The following is a 19,193-nucleotide window of genomic DNA, read 5'->3' as shown; positions in this document are numbered from 1 at the left end:
CGGCCCCAGGCCGTCTGCCCCCTCATAGTGGAGGGTGGTCCCTTTTTCTTTTGCTTTGAGTATATGTGTTGTCGGCGCCGTCTGTGAAGTAAAACTGTATAAGTGTTGCCGTGTGCTCGGTAGTCGGTTAGCTCTGCATTGTCTTTTGGTTTTACATTTGCTTTTTGTGCATTATTGTGTGTTTCTTCTTCTTCTTTTACATTTGCTTTTGGTGTAATTGTATATGTGTGCTTTCCGTTCATCGCGAAATAAATGTGCTTTATGTTGAACTGTTTTCCCGTTTCGCTTCGTCTTTTCCTTTATTGAATCTCCATCTTACTTCACGTAAAGGGTTGGTCGTGGGCTAAAACGCCCGATAATTAATCGAACCGTCGAGGCCGACGATAACACCGCTCGGTTATCCCGATAGTACGGAACGGGTCGCTTAAAGTGGCCCGTGTCCGAAGTCGACCTGCGGCGAGGTGCGATCGCCCGGTCTACCCTCCGTGTGGGTACTTAGGTAGGTCGAATTTGGCGAGCAACCCTATCCCACGCGGGGGCCGATTGGCACGATCGTGGTGAGGCCGAAAGGTCCACCCGTGACTAGTTCCCGGCGTTAGTCCGAGAGGGTCACGACGGGATTGTCCGTCCGGTGGGCGACGTGCCGCGATTCGAGTTACGTGGCCGTTCGCACACCGGCGGGCGCGAATCCGCAACAGTATGTATGTATCATCACCTACTCCTCCGAGAGGATTTGACCGAGGATGCTGAAACTTTCAGGGTCCCACCCTCCCCCCCCCACAATCCCCCATTAACCATCGCTCCCACAATACCCACAACCACCCCCACACCCGCTCTCCCTCCAAACAACATTCCCTCCTCCACTGAGGTAGGACATCAACACGGCACGAAGCAGAACCATAGCATGAACACGGCAGGACACAGCACAAACACAGCACGAACATGGCAAGAATACGGCACGGCACGAACATAGACACAAATGGCATCCAAGGAAAGTATGAAATGGGACGATACCTTAACATACACGGCACCTAGTCAGCCTGCGATGGTGGGACAAAGCATTCATCACCCATTTTGTCTGCAGTATTTGAGTGTGCCTGTGTGGTGTTGGTTGTTGGGCAATGATGGGTATTTCTTCTTGAGTAATATAACCGATTTATCAATTAATACAAAATCCCTCCCATATGAACCGTCAATTAAAGGGAAAAACAAAACCTATCAATCTGTAGTGAATATGCGACTGGCATTTTCTTCTTCACCAACACCTCCATTGTTGCAATCTTCATCCTAATCACTCGCACAAGGCTCAAAACGATACGGCTCCACAATTCCCCCAAAAGCGTTTCCATTAATATTTTTTTTTCTCCAATAGTTTCAGCAAAATCCCATTGATCAGCTTCAATGCACTGAGAACCTTTAGTGTTGCTAATAAACGGTGGAATCTGCATCTCAATCTGGCCCCGAAGAACACTGTTTCTCGATGTAAAAGCGCCATTTGGGTCAAGGTGGGTTCCTAATGTGACATCACTGGCAAAATGGAAAAAATCAACACTTTAGGGCTTTTTTTGACACTGTGATTTGGCCAAAAAAATTTTTTTTTAATCTTTTTCCCTTAAAATTAGACCATGATTAATGATTCTAAATGGTTTTTAGAAAAAAAATATATATATATATATATATATATATATATATATATATATATATATATATATATAAATATATATATATATATATATATATATATATATATATATATATATATATATGAGGCGCCGCGAGGATGAGTGATGTAAGGGACACATCGGCCATTTTGGAGTTAATGCCATATAGCACTATTTTAACCCTTACCCTATCATATCATTATAAAATGTCGCTTACATCACTCCTCCTCGAGGGCCTCATATATATATATATATATATATATATATATATATATATATATATATATATATATATATATATATATATATATATATATATATATATATATATATATATATATATATATTGTTGTGGTGGTTACCAAATTCGCAAACCACCATTCAGGTCCCTTAGGTGAGGTATCTCGGTAAGTGCATGTGTAGTTAGGCCCAAACCCGTTGTCTAGTGGGAATACATGTCATTTATACGTGCTGCGACTCTTCAGGATAGCCGTTTTTCTTTTACTATCTTTATTTTGGACCAACCGCCATGATTACCACCACAACCACAACATCAACCACCAACCACAACACCGCTTCACCACAACCGCCATGACCTTCACGTCACACCTCGCAACCGTAGCATCGCCACCGTTCTTGCCCCGCTGTGGGTACCGGTGTTGGACTCGTGCAGAGCGCGCGTCGAACAGCGTGTACAAAATCACGGATTTTGTGCTTCAAAAACGGATCAAAAACTACACACGCCCACTTTTTGCCGTCCAATCGGTGAGCGAGGGACGATTTGGCCCCGCCTCCAGGACGATCGATATATGCAAATTTGTGGATCAAAAAGCCTTCACGCCCACTTTTTCTCGGGCCAATGGGGAGCGAGGTGAAAGGTCAAAGGGAGGGGGTCAAAGGCGAAGCTACGGCGGGATAAAAGGACCGTGTTCGTCAGTCCAAGAGAGTCGAACGAGGAGAGTTCAAAGAAGAGTCCAACGGGAGAGTCCAAAGAAGAGTCCAACGGGAGAGTCCAAAGAAGAGTCCAGAGTCGGAGAGTCCAGAGGCGGAGAGGCGGCAGCGGCGAAGGCAGACGAGGGGGTGCTCGCGACGGTGCCGGGAGCTGCACGCCCGAGGAAGGCCGACAGCGCGACCTGGCCGAGGTGGAGACGCACACCAGGGATAATAAAGATCCTCTATACCCCGAGCATCAACAACCCCCTCCTGTTTCCCCCCACGCTGAGATAGTGCGACCAAGGGGGCCCCTTTCCCACCCCCTGCCAGACACTGTCCGCGAGGCCCGCGGAGTGAGGCGCCATCGCCGCTCCGCGTCTCATCACCAGACGGGTAGGTGCGACCCGGTCTCGGCCTCAGGCCCGCCTCATTCTTGGGGGTATTCTTTTCCTTGGTTTTGGGTATGTGTTGTCGGCGCCGTCTGTGAAGTAGAATTGTATAAGTGTTGCCGTGTGCTCGGTAGTCGGTATTAGCTCTGCATTGTTTTCGCTTTTATATTTGCTTTTTGTGTAAATGGAATTGTGTTTTTTCTGTGTGCTTTTGGTGGAATTGTATATGTGTGCTTCCCGTGTGCCGCGAATAAATGTGCTTTATTATTGAACTGTTCTCCCGCTTCGCTTCGTCTTTTTCTCCCATTGAATCCTCATCTTGCTTCACGTAAAGGGTTGGTAGTGGGCTGAATACGCCCGATAATTAATCGAACCGTCGAGGTCGACGATAACACCGCTCGGTTATTCTGATAGTACGGAACGGGTCGCTTAAGTGGCCCGTGTCCGAAGTCGACCTGCGGCGAGGTGCGATCGCCCGGTCTACCCTCCGCGTGGGTACTTAGGTAGGTCGAATTTGGCGAGCAACCCTATCCCACGCGGGGGCTGATTGGCTCGATCGCGGTGAGACCGAAAGGTCCACCCGTGACTGGTTCCCGGCGTTAGTCCGAGAGGGTCACGACTGGATTGTCCGTCCAGTGGGCGACGTGCCGCGATTCGAGTTACGTGGCCGTCAGCACGCCGGCGGGCGCGAATACCGCAACAATATATATATATATATATATATATATATATATATATATATATATATATATATATATATATATATATATATATATATATATATATATATATATATATATATATATATATATATATATATATATATATATATAGGTTCCCCTTTTAGAACTTGAGAAATTTTTAATTTTTAGAAAAACAACCCAGCAAGCCTTGTGGTCCTCAAAACCCCCAGTTACCTATTAAGAGTTATAATGCCATTTAAGTGATTTTCAAAGACTATTTTGAACACAAGCTTCACAAAATGTAGTAATTCTTGTCATTATTTAGTAGTTACCTAATTCTTATTTGAAGAGAATATTCACATTTTTCTGGAACATAAGTTTATCTTTAAATCAATTTTTGCAAAAGCCTCCACCAGTTTTTGAGAGGGATTCATTAAATTGTTGTCTATTTAACAAAACATTTATTAGTATGAAAGATTATGCAGGCCACATAGCCTTTTCATTTGTTGAACTTGTTTGATGGTGGAAAGCAGTTAAATGACTGTGTAGTTATGGAGTTATGAAGATTGTGTGATGATTAAATATTTGGGGTTGAGGGAGGGGGTCTCCAGAATTGTCATTTCTATACTACTTTGAGGTAAGGGTAGCTGACAATATCAAAGGCCTTCATGGTAAGATCAATGACGAATGTATCCACATCTTAATGTTGTTCCTTGCACTGTTTATGAAGTTAAATTACAGTGATTGAATTGCCAGCTCTCACGTGAAAAGCAAAATCAACATCGAGCTTTTGTGAGTACCTCATCCATGACTTTTTGAAACACCGTCAACTGGATCTTGCCAAAAATGGTGAGTATGTGAATACCGTTGTAGTTGTCACAAAGGCTGTTGGATGCTTTGCACTTCAAAACTGTGATGAAGAGGGCATTCTTCAAGATATCATCAACTGCCTCTTGGTGCCAGATGTCAAAGAAGATCAATGCGAGACAGTCAATGGACACATTATTTCCGCACATGCAAATATTTGCCCTGGTGCTTTACCTGCCTTCATAGAACCAAATGCTTCCATTACTTAGTCATCAAGGGGAAGGGCCATGTCTACATTAACTGGACTTTGTTGTGTGACTCAAGTGATTCATCCAAGATGTTAGATTTCCTGCTCATCAGATCAGTCAAGTGTTTGAAATATCACAGTATGATTCCATTGGGAACATCGAGAAACTTCTGGAAGATCTCAAGGAACAGATGCAGATTCAATGCTGATATTCAGTGTCAACATTGGGTGGAAGGTATACGAATCAACATACCGATTGATATCGTATACTATCGGTATGTTGATGACATTTTTGCTTTGTTTGAGTCTCGGACGGCATGTGACAATTTCCAGGCATGGCTCAACACTCTCCATCCAGCGCTGAAGTTTACAACGGAGCTGGAATCGTCAAACACGTTACCGTTTTTGGACGTGTTGGTTGATAGATCAAACCTTGGTTTCACAACATCCGTCTACTGGAACCAGACTTTCACAGGGCAGTATACTCGCTGGGACTCCTACAGCTCCATGAGAAACAAAATTGCCTTGATCAATATCCTGGTTAACAGAGCACAGAGGATTTGTTCACCTTGTAATCTTCCTGCTGAAATTGACAAAATAATGAATATACTCGGTGAGAATGGTTATCCTGAGCATATAGTTAAAAGATACAAACATAAGTTTCTAAACCCGACAAAAGATCGGAATATTGGTCCGGACAAATGTCCAGTCTATATCAAGATGCCCTGGAAAGGGCAATCATCACGAAGGGTTGAAGTACAAATCAAACATATTGTATCCAACACATTTCTGGCTGTGCAACCCCGAGATAATCTTTACCTCTCGCCGTTTGCTGACGTCAGTCAACAAGGGTGTGCTACCCACCTCACAAACCAGCAATGGTGTTTATGAGTTTAAGTGCCGATGTGAAGCTCGGTACGTGGGCCGCACAACACTAAGATTGGCTGATCGGATCAAACAACACGTCCCCTTGGCGATTTGAAGAAATATTGTGAGGGTTAGAACACGATCAGCGCGAGCATGTAGAAATATCCAGCAACCACCAGCCACTGTACCTGCTTCATCTGCCATTGCACAGCACCTGGTTGCCAACCCCATCTGTGCAGACCAGTACAATGCAGATATGTTCAGGATATTGAGCCCAGGTCGGAGCTCGTTTCATTTACATATGTTAGAAGCAACTTTCATCCTTACTTATGTAATCCAATATTATGTCGTCAAAAGGAATTTGTACGATCTCTGTGTCTCTTTCAGCATGGAAAGATCAAGGGAAGTACAGCAACAAATGGTGAATGGATCTTAGGGGAAACCCATCCCCCCTCTCTCCAGGATGTGGTTGCAAACGTCAATCATTGACGAACTTTGCTCCAGCCAATGGGAGCTCGAGGTGAAGATGATGAGCTGACCAATGGGCGTTTGGATTAACCCTGACGTCATTACGGTTGAACCAATCAGCGTCTACCTTATTGAGACCTGCGTATAAAGCACGCGCCTTCACTTCCTTCTTCACTTGCTGCGATTTTTACCCTAAAGAGTGCAGCACGAAAAGCTTCGGTCACTATTATGTCGTGGTTGTTTGTATCCATATTAAAGTTCTGTTGTACCAAACATCTGTTTATTCAACATAATAGTTGTTGATAATCACGGTGAAATTATGTAAAGCGGATGGAAAGTATCCCGTGTTTGTCACCTGGACCTTTATTTCATTCCAGAAACCACAGCAACATTTGAATTTTCCATTGAAGGTAAGCCAGGTAGATAGAAATGGAGAAAAAGAAGAATGAGGAAAAGGAAACAAAAATATAAAAGTTTGTGGACCAAGCTGTATTGGTTTCATCCACATCTTTTCTGGCCTGTTCTCTTCTTACTGTTTTGTTCAGGATTGGCGGATTTTGTTCTCCTCTCTCCCGTATGTGTTTTTTGATGACTTTTTAAATGTGCCAATCGACCAAAGGACTTAAGACACACAGAACACTCGAATGGCTTCTCTCCTGTGTGTATTTTTTGATGGTGATAAAGATATGACGAATGACCAAACGTTTTGTGGCACACCGAGCACTTGTAGGGTTTCTCTCCGGAGTGTATTCTCTGATGAGTTCTTAATGCAGTTTTGTCAACTAAGGCCTTATAACACACAGAGGAGTTGTACGGCCTCTCTCCTGTGTGTATTCTTTGATGGCTCTTTAAGTTTGCCAATCGAACAAAAGCCTTAAGACACACAGAACACTCAAATGGCTTCTCTCCTGTGTGTATTTTTTGATGTCGATGCAAGTGTGAGGAACGAGTGAAAGACATACTGCACACAGAACACTTGTGTGGCTTCCCTCCAGTGTGTATTTTCTGATGGTAATAAAGGTACGATGAATGACTGAAAAACTTGCAGCACACAGAGCACTTGAAGGGCTTCTCTCCTGTGTGTATATATTGATGATTTCTTAATGTTCTTTTGTCAGAAAAGGCCTTATGACACACACAACACTTGTGTGGCTTTTCTCCAGTGTGTGTTTTTTGATGACTTTTTAAGTTTGCTAATCGAACAAAGGCCTTAAGACACACAGAACACTTGTATGGCTTCTCTCCTGTGTGTATTTTTTGATGTCGATAAAAATTTGATGAATGAGCGAAAGATTTACTGCACAAAGAACACTTGAAAGGTTTCTCGCCTGTGTGTCGTTTCTTATGATGATGTAGATGTGATGAATGACTGAAGGCCTTGCAACATTGAGAACACTTGTAGGGCTTCTCTCCCGTGTGGATGCTCTGATGCCTTCTTAATGTTGTTCGATCAGCGAAAGCCTTACGGCACACAGAACAGCTGAAGGGTTTCTCTCCAGAGTGTATTCTTTGATGGTTGTTCAAACTTGGTATCCGAGAAAAAGTCTTGCTACACAGAAGGCACTTGTATGGTTTCTCTCCCGTGTGTATTCAATGATGTTCATTCAAATACAATCTCCGAGAAAACGTTTTACAACACACAGGGCACTTGTGTCGTTTTTTACCGATGTATGTTTTTTGATGTTGTTTTAAAGATGGCAACGTAAAATTTTGGTTGCACACAGAACACTTGTGTGGCTTCTCAATTATTTTGATCTTCAATGTGTTTCCGCGACTTTTGCGTTTGTCATTGTTAAGCAAGCCGCTAAGATTTTCAACAGCCCGGCAAGAGGTCTGAGTCACGTGCCGATTGAAATTAACTTCCTTGGAGAACAACTTGGAACAGTTGGGACGAGAAACCATTTTCATTTGTTTCTCTGCAAAGAGAATTTTAAAAAAGCATCAATCATTGACTATAGATTTGACTTGGTATCGTCACTCTAATTTGATCGAGTATTGGGTCTATTACAGTTATGAGGGAAGTTACATATTGTTATGGTTTTCACTTTGAGGGGGTAAAGGAATTAATCTTTACTATAACGATAGTTATTTGATCGCATTTGTTCAGTGAAGTGTATTGTCTTGCATGTAAATAAATATGCATTGCGAATGTGTTAGATAGGGGTCCATATTTGTTGTTTTAACATCGCACACTCTACTCTTTAACCATCTTCACGTACCTCACAGTGCAGAAAGTCCTTTGCGTCCACTCTCGAATCCCTCACAATGCTTAGAAACCGGTTCAAACCGGTCTGGGGTATATAAGCTCGGCGCAGTGTGCCAAGTGGGCAATCAATCATAATTAAGCCCGGACAACATGCCAAAACTCAGTATTCCCAACAAAACACACCACGGGGTCAATCCCAAGATGTCATCAGGGATCCGAGCTCTGATGCCAATCAGGTGAGAGGCGAGGACTCTGACGCCCCCCCCCAACCTCGGTTTCTCCCATGGAAGTGGTAGGGGCATGGGAGGGGGGAGGGAGAGAAGAAGCCATCAAAGGGGGCGCACACAAGTGGGTCATATCGTCTTGTTTGAGAGTTTGGGCTTGTTCGAGTCATCTCGAGTGAGAGCTTTGAGTTTGGTCTTCGAGAGCTCATCTCAGGAACTTGAGGGACTGGAGAGCATCGAACCCGAAACTGGAGGAGGATAGGCTCTGGACAGTCCAGTTATCTTGGGAACCCCTTTGATCATGCTCTCAGCACCGTATTTTGTCTTGGCGCCTTAACTTAGTGGTCCGAGGTCCATACACTACACACATCTTCTGTCCTGCGGTGCAGGGTGCGACACTGCAGCTCGGAAGCACATGGAGTGGAGCCAGCGCTTGGTCAAGAAGGACCAAGACATAACTTCTTGTGTGCCAATGCAGTCATCTTGCCTTGAATCAGAGAGCAGGTATGCACGTGACGGGGAGAAGCGGGAATGTGATTGCCTGTACATATATGCCCTGTAAATACGGATGAAAATCTTAATACATAGTAAAACATAGTTTGTGTCCTGACCCATCCTGTCTGTCCTGACTCATCCTGTCTGTCACATATGGCAAATAGTGACTGGTTAATCAAGAGATTTGGCCTCTAATTAAGAATGCAGCATATAACTTGGTTCCGCTCGGCCAATCAATTCAAATCTGTTACGTGACTGCTGATATGATTCCCCATTCATAATGCTTACTTCACTGGTAACGGTAAGCAACACAGGTTTTGATCTGAAGCCGGATCGCGATACAAAAGGCGGTCGTGGTCTTTAAAGACTCACCGTCCCTCTGGAGTTATTCAGACTGGCGACATACATTATATTACCCGTTTAAAAAACGACAAAGTTTGAAATGTAACTTTAAACTGTACATACCCAATGAACCTTCTTACCTCCAGGTTAATGTGTCTCCTCCCCTTCTGTCTCTTCTCCTCTTGCCCTGTTCATTGATCCCCTTCCATACTGTGTCAAACTCTTGCCCCACTGTCGACCCGTTGTTTATATTTTAACGTCTGTCACCTCGACCACAAAGACCTCAAGCCTTAATGTTGAATAGAAAAAAAATAAAAGCACTTGCATAATGATTTTTGTGGACGACATACCAAGCCTCAGAATGCAGAGGTTGCACAGGAATGTATCCAAAACCCGAGTCGAGTACAATGCAGTGTAAAATCACTCGAATGTCTCAGGATTATGGTATACGTGAATGCATTGGTGTGCAACTCGGTCAAATGATCTCAAATGGATCGCAACCATATTGTGGAACAATCTTGAACACCCCTCTCATGTTGAATTGTTTGATAGGTGAAAGTTTGACTTTCGAACTTTCACTTGACACACTAACCTCAACTAATGTTTGTCTTGGTTTCATTTCAATCTCAACAGTCATTGTAAACTCTAGGTTCACGTGTATGCTCAAAATTCCCATTACAGAGCAAGTGATGTTTTCATTTTATAGCTTACATCAACGAACCTTCATGGGCACACAAAGATAAAATGCATCCGTTGTTTGGCAGGATTTTGAATTTCATCATTATATCATAAAGAGAACAAACTAAATGAGTGAAGTAGTGTGATCTATTCGATGCTCGGCTCCACTTACTTTTTAGAGGTTGCACAGCATTGCTGGTCTCCCTCAGAAGAGAGTCACACGGTTCTTGCTTTACGTGCCGATTACTCAAAGCATCCTGGGAAATCTGAAGAACATCATCTTGAAAATGTTCTCCTTTCAATTGATGAACTTCACCTGCAAATTATGTGAAAATCGGTTCATTGGTTGAAGGTACAACTGAGTCCTTCCAAAAGCAAACATAGCGAAGAAGAAAAAATCTGAAGTACCACTTGGCCGAACATCCAAAACAATACCAGCAAGAATTAAATAATGAGCAAAAACAAATGTCTCACCTTCAATCAAGTCATGGTTTTGAAAAATAAAAATAGGACCACTGGACCTGTCCTAATGTTGAAACCCAAATTTGGTAGTATTCTGACTGGTGGGTCTGGAGAGGAAGATTTTCGAAGGAATTTGCACGATTTTCCCAAAAATTGACCAAGTCGGCCATTTTGACAAGCTTCAGGTCGCGTGATCGGCACGACCTCCACAATTTAACATCAGGACCCTGTCCTAATGTTATAACCCAAATTTGGTAGCATTGTGACTGGTGGCTCTGAAAAAGAAGACTTTTGAATAAATTTACTAAGCCGGCCATTTTGACCTCCTGAAAGTCATGTGAATGAAATGAGCTCTGCAATCCCTGTTACCAGCCAGGAATGGAACATTGCTGCCAAATTTCAGCCAGATCAGCCCAGCGGTTTGGCTGGAGAAGTCGAAACAGGAGACAGACGGACAGACGGACGGTGCGCGATGACAATACCTTCTGTAATTTCTAATCCAGATAAGCTAAAAAGGCACTTTTAACCTGCTTTACCAGGAACTGAAAATGCATCATCTTTCCTTTAACATTTTAAGGGGGGGGCGGGGGGGTTGATAAGGAAGAGAATCCACAAAATCTCATCACTTCAAAGTATCCAAATACATAAACACATTTGTATGCTTTTCATTAGTCTGCTCTATATAATATTCATCTCAGATGCTTCTATGAAGAGTTATATGAAATAATGATATAATATGTGATTTTTAATATTCAGCATTGGAATCTGTTTGATAGTAACTTTTTTTTGTTTACAATAAAATATATTCCACCCAAAGCTCCACAGAATTAGACATCCGTGTTTGGTTTCATGAATAAATAATCACTTCACCGACTACAATCATTGGTGTTTTCTTCAATAAATATCGTGAAATGAAGATTTTAGTGTTTTATGGTGTTTTTGTACACCTATTTGCCCTCCTTTCAAAAAAATGGCGATGGGATGACGTCATATATCATGCGACTCGCTACGTCTTCAGAACACTTTTGCTTCTGGCCTCGTGTTTACGTGCGACCTATACATATAGTCGGCAGGCCAAGACCCTCAAAAAAACTTTTGATGGCATTTTTTGTTCAAAGCTGGCAACCATGCTAGAAAGTATCACTATGGTATAAGGTTTCAGAAACACCCAGTTGCCAAAATGGCATTTGACCTTTAAGGTCAAATTTGGAGGTCAAAATGTCAAAAGGTCAAATTTTGTGTTTTCCCTCTTTTGTTGTGTGCTTTCAACAAATGTAAGATTTGGCAAGAAACATTGAGGAATTAAAGAGATACTCGGGTTTTAATTTGCAAAAGAATAGGTAATTGTGAAGGAAATTAGGATTTAAAATGCTCGTTACTCCATTATGGATCGGAATACACACAAAGTAAATACTTGTTCCTTTAACGTCACTTCTTCCTGAAAATAATTCAGTTTCTTCATCAAGAAGGCACTACGATAGCTAAACATCATTTTCCCGGTGTCCCATTACCTTTGCCAATTAATGTTGCTGTTGAAATCCTTAAGTCATCCTGAATGTCATTCGCAATACTTGTGTCCATGCGTCTGACTGTGTCGACGCCTATTGTGCCACCAGCAGCGTTAAAGAGATCCACCAGTTTTTCCGATCTTGAAGCCTGGTGTAATGTCATGCCCAGGCCGACAAGTTTTGGTGTTGACTTTTTCCCCTTCGACAGTGCAAACACTATGTCTTGAGCGATATTGAAGATTCTTTGCTTTGTTGCGGTATGTCCCATATCCTCCTGTTGATCATCATCAGTTTCCAGCACGTCAGTCCCGCCAAAGAGGACAGACAGAAACAGATATAAGCTATCTGGAACAATGGCTTCCACTACATCTGCTGTTAGACCCCTCCATGCTGTATCATGACCAGGCATACGTTCTAAGTCGGCTCGGAGTCGAAGTGCAGAGTGGACGATTTCCTGCAGCTCATCGAGTGAAGGGAGCTGTAGTTCGGATGTCATGGATGTATCATCACTGTCATCTTTTCCCTCAGAGATATCTGACAGGGCACTGGCAATAACATACTGAGATTTGTCACTGGGATAAAGAAGGAGTGGTCCATTTCGACTGCGTGGTCTTATAAAGGAACCTTCGTCACCAATAACCTTCTGCAATGCAGTATAGAACGTCTGCCTTCTGGACAAGTAGCTGTCAGGGATGGCTTGCTCAGTTGCATTACATAGTTCTACATACTTCTCCCAAGCCTTTCTCATATCGTAAACATTACCAGCAGACAGGCCCGCCAGTAACATGTCCCCCAGGTCATTCAGGATTGGATCTGAGCACAGAGAATGACGTGCTCTCTTCTTTTTCAACCTTCGCTCGAATTCAACATAGCATTGTTTGTGGTACTTCCCTTCTGCAGCTATTAAATCTATAACATTGGCCATCCTAACCGACATGACATAGTCCTCTTTCGACAGGTCAATGATGTTTTGCGACACGCTCATTTTCATTATGCTCTGGAGGTCAGCCTTTCCTGATCGTTGACAGAAGATACAATGTTCCCAATCAACTGCAGCGTGCCTGTACTTTCGAGTTTCATAGGACGAACCTGCAGTCTGCTCATTGAACATCGCTTTAGTGGTATCATCTGCAAGTTCCTTGCTCCTTCGATGCTGTAGTCGAGACAAGCGGCTCTCCAGAGAATCCGATGCGAAGTTGATGTAGCAGGTCTTGTGCCACTTCATTACTGCTCCAGCCCAGTCCTCATCTGGTATTGTCTTCAGTCTGTTCAAAGTAGCCAGGGACGCCCGATCCTTAAGTTGTGTCCTTTCAGCAGCAGCATGCTGGATCCTTTTCTTCCCATCGTCAGAAGCCAGACTTAGCTTCTCAGTCTGATTTTCTCCTTCCTGGCAGATAAGACAACTGGAGTAGTCAACCATTGAACTGGTACTTCGCCTCCGTTTAAGCGTGCCAATGGGAAGAACTTCATCACCATCCATTTTTGAGCCTGAAAGAGAACACACCACCATTCCCACACCAGAAAAAAAAGCAAGGCAAAGCTGAGAGAAACATAGCAAGACATGCATGTAGTGTTACTGGAAGAAGGGAGTGCTTATGCTTATGTCACATACAGTTCGCACTAAACATGTCAAGTACATTTCAGACAGGTGCGTGCATACATGTACCTACCCACCAAAACGAGTTGAGTTGTGGTCTTGACAACAAATGGTACTTAATCTACACCTCAAGCTGTATTGGTGATACGTGTGCCCTTGAAAGTGTTTGCCTTGATACATGCATGCCCTGGAAAGCGAAGCGGGAGGGTATATCTAGCGACATGTGCCTACTTAAGACTTAAGCCGCTGTCACACCTTGACGTTTTAGCCAGCGTACGCCGACATATGAAAAATTTGGCGAATACGCTGGCACACGTCGAATACGTTATGGGTAAGTTTTGTAAACGTTAAGAGCACGCTGAAGCACGCAGACGCACGCTGGCATACGTCGTAGTATGCCGAGCTCATCGACAAATTTTGTGCATGCACAAAATTTTTCGATGTATGCTAGCGTATGACTCACACGTTCCGCATACGCTCGCCATAAGTTGTAGGCACGTTATGCGATCGTTGACACACGTCGACACACATTACTTGTAAGATACTCATAAGTCGAAATACGTCGAGGTAATGTCTTGCGTACCCGAAACTTATTTCTAACCTATGAGTAACGTGCTTTGAACCGATGTGTAACGTATCTCCAACGCATATTTGACATCTTGCGGACGACCACAGAACTTACTGAACGTGTTTCTAACTTACAGCTACCGTATTGTTGCGAATTCGCGCCCGCCGGCGTGCGAGCGGCCACGTAACTCGAATCGCGGCACGTCGCCCACCGGACGGACAATTTCGTCGTGACCCTCTCGGACTAACGCCGGGAACTAATCACGGGTGGACCTTTCGGCCTCACCACGATCGTGCCAATCGGCCCCCCGCGTGGGATAGGGTTGTTCGCCAAATTCGACCTACCTAAGTACCCACACGGAGGGTAGACCGGGCGATCGCACCTCGCCGCAGGTCGACTTCGGACACGGGCCACTTTAATCGACCTGTTCCGTACTATCGGGATAACCGAGCGGTGTTATCGTCAACCTCGACGGTTCAGATTAATTATCGGGCGTATTTAGCCCACGACCAACCCTTTACGTGAAGTAAGATGGAGATTCAATTAAAGAAAAGACGAAGCGAAACGGGAAAAACAGTTCAACATAATTCACATTTATTCTGCGGCAAAGGGAACGCACACATATACAATTACAACAATTATGCACAAAAAGCAAATGTAAAAGAAACACAACAATTATGCACCAAAAGCAATTGCAACAAAAGAAACACAATGCAGATCTACTACCGACTATGCGAGCACACGGCAACACTTACACAGTTTTACTTTACAGACGGCGCCGACAACACATATACTCGAAATTAAAAGAAAAGGGCCACCCTCGAATACAAGGGGGCAGACGTGGTCTGTGGGCGGGAGACCGCGTAGAGCTTACCCGTCTTGTGATGAGCCACAAAATGGCGGCGGCGCCCCGACTCCGCGCTCCTCCGAGGGCCTCGCTGGCACTGCCTGGAATGAGGTGTGAACGGGGCCCCCCTTTACGCACTATCTCAGCGTGGGGGGGGGGGAAACAGGGGGGGGGGGTTGTTGATACTCTGGGGAAAGAGGATAGCTGGCTTGCTTGGGTCCCGCGACGAGCGACTCCACTGCGCCCTCGACCGCGTTCCCGGCTTCTCCTCTCTGCAGCTCCCCGTCAGACTCCGAACCCTGACAGACCAACTCTCCTCCAGACCCGTCTTGACTGCTGCTGCCACACTTCGCCGCCCCCACAACTCGCCCGAGCCTGAAACAGAAACTCTCTACTCCAACTCGAGCCCGAAACAGAAACTCTTCTCCAACTCGAGCCCGAAACAGAAACTCTTCTCTCCAACTCGAGCCCGAAACAGAAACTCTTTTCCAACTCGAGCCCGAAACAGAAACTCTTCTCCAACTCGAGCCCGAAACAGAAACTCTTCTCTCTGCCGCTGCCGCTGCCGCTGCCACACCTCTCCAACTCGCCCGAGCCCGAAACAGAAACTCTCAACTCACTCAATTCGCCCCGCGCTCGGAGCTTTATAGTGCAGCAGGAGAAACCATATGCAAATTTCCGGATCAGTATGAACTCGGGGGCGGAGCCACGCTCGCCCATTGGACGGAGGAAAAGTGGGCGTGAATCATTCCTGATCCTCGAATTTGCATATAGCGATTCTACTCCGACGCGCCTGGAGGCGGGGCCAAATCGCCCCGCGCTTAATGATTGGACGGATCAGAAGTGGGCGTGAATCATTCCTGATCCGACTTCCCCTCGGAAAGGCCGCTTTTTGCACCCGCTGCTCGGCGCGCGCCCCGCACGAGGCCAGGACAGCCTGACGCTCGGCGTTCACAAGCGGCGCGGGAATGGCGGCAGAAGGAGGAGAGGTGAAGGTGGTGGAGGGTTTATTGTGGCGATGATGGCCATGGCGACGCTTGGAATGGCGGTGATGCGATGGTTGCGAGAGCGAGTTGTGAAGGTAAAGGCCGTGGCTGTTGGCGTTGTTGTTGTTGTGAAGCGGCGTTGCGGTCGGTGGTTGTTGTGTGATGGCGGTTGAGACGTGGTTGGTTCAAAATAAAGATAGAACAGAAAAACGGCTATCTTAAAGGGTCGCAGCCCGAATGAATGACATTTATTCCCTCGAAACAACGGGTTTGGGGCTAACTACACATGTACTTACATAGATATCTCACCTACGGGACCTGAATGGTGGTTTGCGAATTTCCTCAACCACAACAGTATAATGGCGTATTGGCAGCGTTTAGGGGAATTGGTATATAAAAAAAAATTTTCTTGTTGCTTTGTAATACGTTTTTATTGACTGTACGTTATATTATTATACCTTTGTCAAAGTGTATGAATAAACATATATATTTTATCGACCCAAAGGGAGTCAGTGATTCCCTTCCATATATATATATATATATATATATATATATATATATATATATATATATATATATATATATATATATATATATATATATATATATATATATATATATAGTTACGGTTGTGGAAATTCGCATAACACCATAAAGGGCCCGCAGGTGAGATATCTCTGTAAGTACATGTGTAGTTAGCCCAAACCCGTTGTATAGAGGGAATTTATGTGATTAATCCGGGCTGCGACGCTTTGAGTTAGCTATTTATTTTTCTTTTCTGTTGTTAATTTGAACCAACCACGTCTCAACCGCCATCACACAACAACCACCTTAACCACCACACCAGCCATCGCCACCAACAACCACGCTCCAACGATCACACAACAACCACAACGCCAACCCTCACCACAGAAGACCCTCCACCACCTTCGCCTTTACCTTCACAACATCGCTTCTACGGCCATTCCCAAACACCACCACCAGTCAACACCAAACGTCGTGGTCCCGGAGCCGTTCGGCAGTGAAGGCCGAACGCGTCGATCCGCGGATCAGGAACGCTTCACGCCCACTCCCCCTCCGACCAATGGGCGAACGCGAGGCGGCTTGGCCCCGCCTCCAAGCGCGTGTCTGTGAAGTCCGTTTATGCAGATATGCGGATCAAGGGAGGTTCACGCCCCCTTTTTGCCCGACCAATGGCTGAACAGAGGGTGGCGTGGCCCCACCTCCAATCGCGTTTTGATCCGCATATTTGCATATCGGCTCCTCCCGAGGCCTATAAAAAGACGAGCGCAAGGCGACCCACGAAGGAGAGTGTGGAACTGGTGGAGCTAAGCGTGAGTTGGGAGAAGAGCGGGGCAGAGCTGAGTGGAACTGAGAGAGGGGGAGTCGAGCTTGGAGAGAAGCTGCGGAGGAGTTGCAGGGAAGACGGCGGACGGCGACGAGGTCGCGGTGTGGGGGTCGCTCGACTCGTCGTGAGATCCAGGCCGACCAGCCATACCCCTCTCCCTGAGCATCAACGATTCCCCCCCCCCCATTCGCGCTGAGACAGTGCCGAGGGGGTCCCCGTTCCCACCCCCATCCTAAACGTGGTGCCAACGGGACCGCTCGCGCTGAGCATGCCGGAGAGGACTCGCCGACCACGCCAGGGCACGGAGTCGGAGAGCAGCTGCGCGAACATTGCGGCTTGCCCGCCATCGCGTCACTTGCCCGCCATCGCGTCACGTCACGGGCCTGTCTGCCTCCTTATCTGTGAGGGTGGCTTCTTTCTTTTGCTTTTATGTAAATGTGTGTTGGCGCCGTCTGTGAAGTAAAACTGTGTCAGTGTTGCCGTGTGTACGCGTTAGTCGGTTGTATTACATTTGCTTTTTGTGCATTCTATATGGCTGTAAATACGTGCCTTCCGTGCTGGTTTGCGAAATAAAATGCTTGCTTGTTGAACTGTGCCCGTTTCGCTTCGTCGTTTCTCTATTTGAATCTCCATCTTGCATCACGTAAGGGGTTCGTAGTGGGTGCAACATCCCGGTAATTAATCGGAACCGTCAAGGACGACGATAACACCGCTTGGTTCTCACTGTAGCATGGAACGGACCGCTTAAGCAGTTCGTGTCCGGAGTCAGCCTGTGGCGTGGTACGATCGCCCGGTCGACCATTCGCGCAGGTTCTTAGGTAGATCGAATTTGGCGAGCAACCCTATCCTGCGCTGGTGGGCAATCGGCACGATCGTGGTGAGGTTAAACCCCCACCCGTGACTAGCTCCCGGCGTTGTTCCGAGAGGGTCAAGACAGAATTGTCCGTCCTGTGGGCGACGTGCCGCGATTCGAGTTACCTGGCCGTTCGCACGCCGGCGGGCGCGAATTCGCAATATATATATATATATATGGATATATATAACTTTCTATATAAAAATTAACAGCAGTTTTGTTTTTATTTATGATCAAAGGTAATGACCACACTTATAACACAAAGATAATAAAGATAAACACAAAATATTATTAACCTGTTCGCTGCCAAGGGAAGTAACTAATGTCGAGACACTTCGATGTCTAGTGCGGTTATGATTTGAATCGTCGAGCGGCAGCCTTTTAATAGGCTACGCCACGTGATTGTCGGCGATACTCTGCCGCGCGCTATGCATAAGTTAGACTATCGTTGGGCATAAGTTGTGAACGCCGACAATACACTAAGCATTCATTGGTATAAGTTATCTATAAGTTATCGAAACGTTCTGTGTACATTACTAATACGTTATGCATATGTCCAACTCGTTAATACACGCCCAAAATTGAAAAAAAAATCAATAGTTCAGCGTACGCCAGTGTTTTAGATGAATTTTGATACGTTGCCATACGCTGGCTAAATCGTCAAGGTGTGGCAGGGGCTTTAGACTGGTGTGCAAGGGAGAAGTGCACACATTACTGAGAGATAACACACTCACCTCTAACGAAATTTGAAGAGTTGGAATACAAACTATCCATTAAAAAAGTCAAATCTCGCCACGTGGCCATTTTCGTGCGGGGAGGAAAGCCTGTCATGGCAACACACCGGAAACGTGATCGAGGCTTTGCGACACCAGTGATGCCTATTAGTGAAGCGGGAAAACACCCGCGAGAAAATGGCTGCGCGGCGAAAGCTGACCTTTTTAATGGATAGTTGTATTACAAAATCTTCAAATTTTGTTAGAGTGTGTTTTCTCTTCCTAGATATTGACGGACTTCAAACTAACAC

General features: G+C 45.2%; 1 protein-coding gene and 1 pseudogene across 25 annotated transcripts in view; both read right to left on the bottom strand.

The window, feature by feature from the left end:
* Positions 1-19,193, bottom strand: part of LOC147009201 (uncharacterized) — a 315,005-nt gene that overhangs the window by 268,458 nt on the left and 27,354 nt on the right. For 22 of the 24 annotated variants that reach the window (XR_015052783.1, XR_015052784.1, XM_085861564.1 and 19 more), the window contains 2 exons: positions 11,974-13,458; positions 10,173-10,316 (listed from right to left, as the gene is read on the bottom strand). The exons of 1 other annotated variant lie outside the window; for it this stretch is intronic. Coding sequence is in view for 21 of the 23 variants with exons in the window: in XM_085861564.1 (XP_085717690.1) it covers positions 10,173-10,316; positions 11,974-13,458 (1,629 nt within the window). In the remaining 2 variants the exon portion in view is untranslated. The remainder of the gene's footprint in view (positions 1-10,172; positions 10,317-11,973; positions 13,459-19,193) is intronic. One more of the 24 variants, XM_085861573.1, reaches the window with a different exon arrangement.
* Positions 5,472-8,919, bottom strand: LOC147009202 (uncharacterized; annotated as a pseudogene). Its single transcript, XR_015052785.1, has 2 exons — positions 8,275-8,919; positions 5,472-7,971 (listed from the first exon to the last, which is right to left on the bottom strand). The product of XR_015052785.1 is annotated as an uncharacterized LOC147009202 (transcript).

The sequence above is a fragment of the Eptatretus burgeri genome, chromosome 17, assembly GCF_056783735.1.
Source record: "Eptatretus burgeri isolate ZD-2024b chromosome 17, Ebu_testis_v1, whole genome shotgun sequence".
NCBI lineage: Eukaryota > Metazoa > Chordata > Myxini > Myxiniformes > Myxinidae > Eptatretus > Eptatretus burgeri.
Note: the sequence above shows the minus strand (reverse complement) of the source record. Positions and strands in the feature narration are given on the sequence as shown.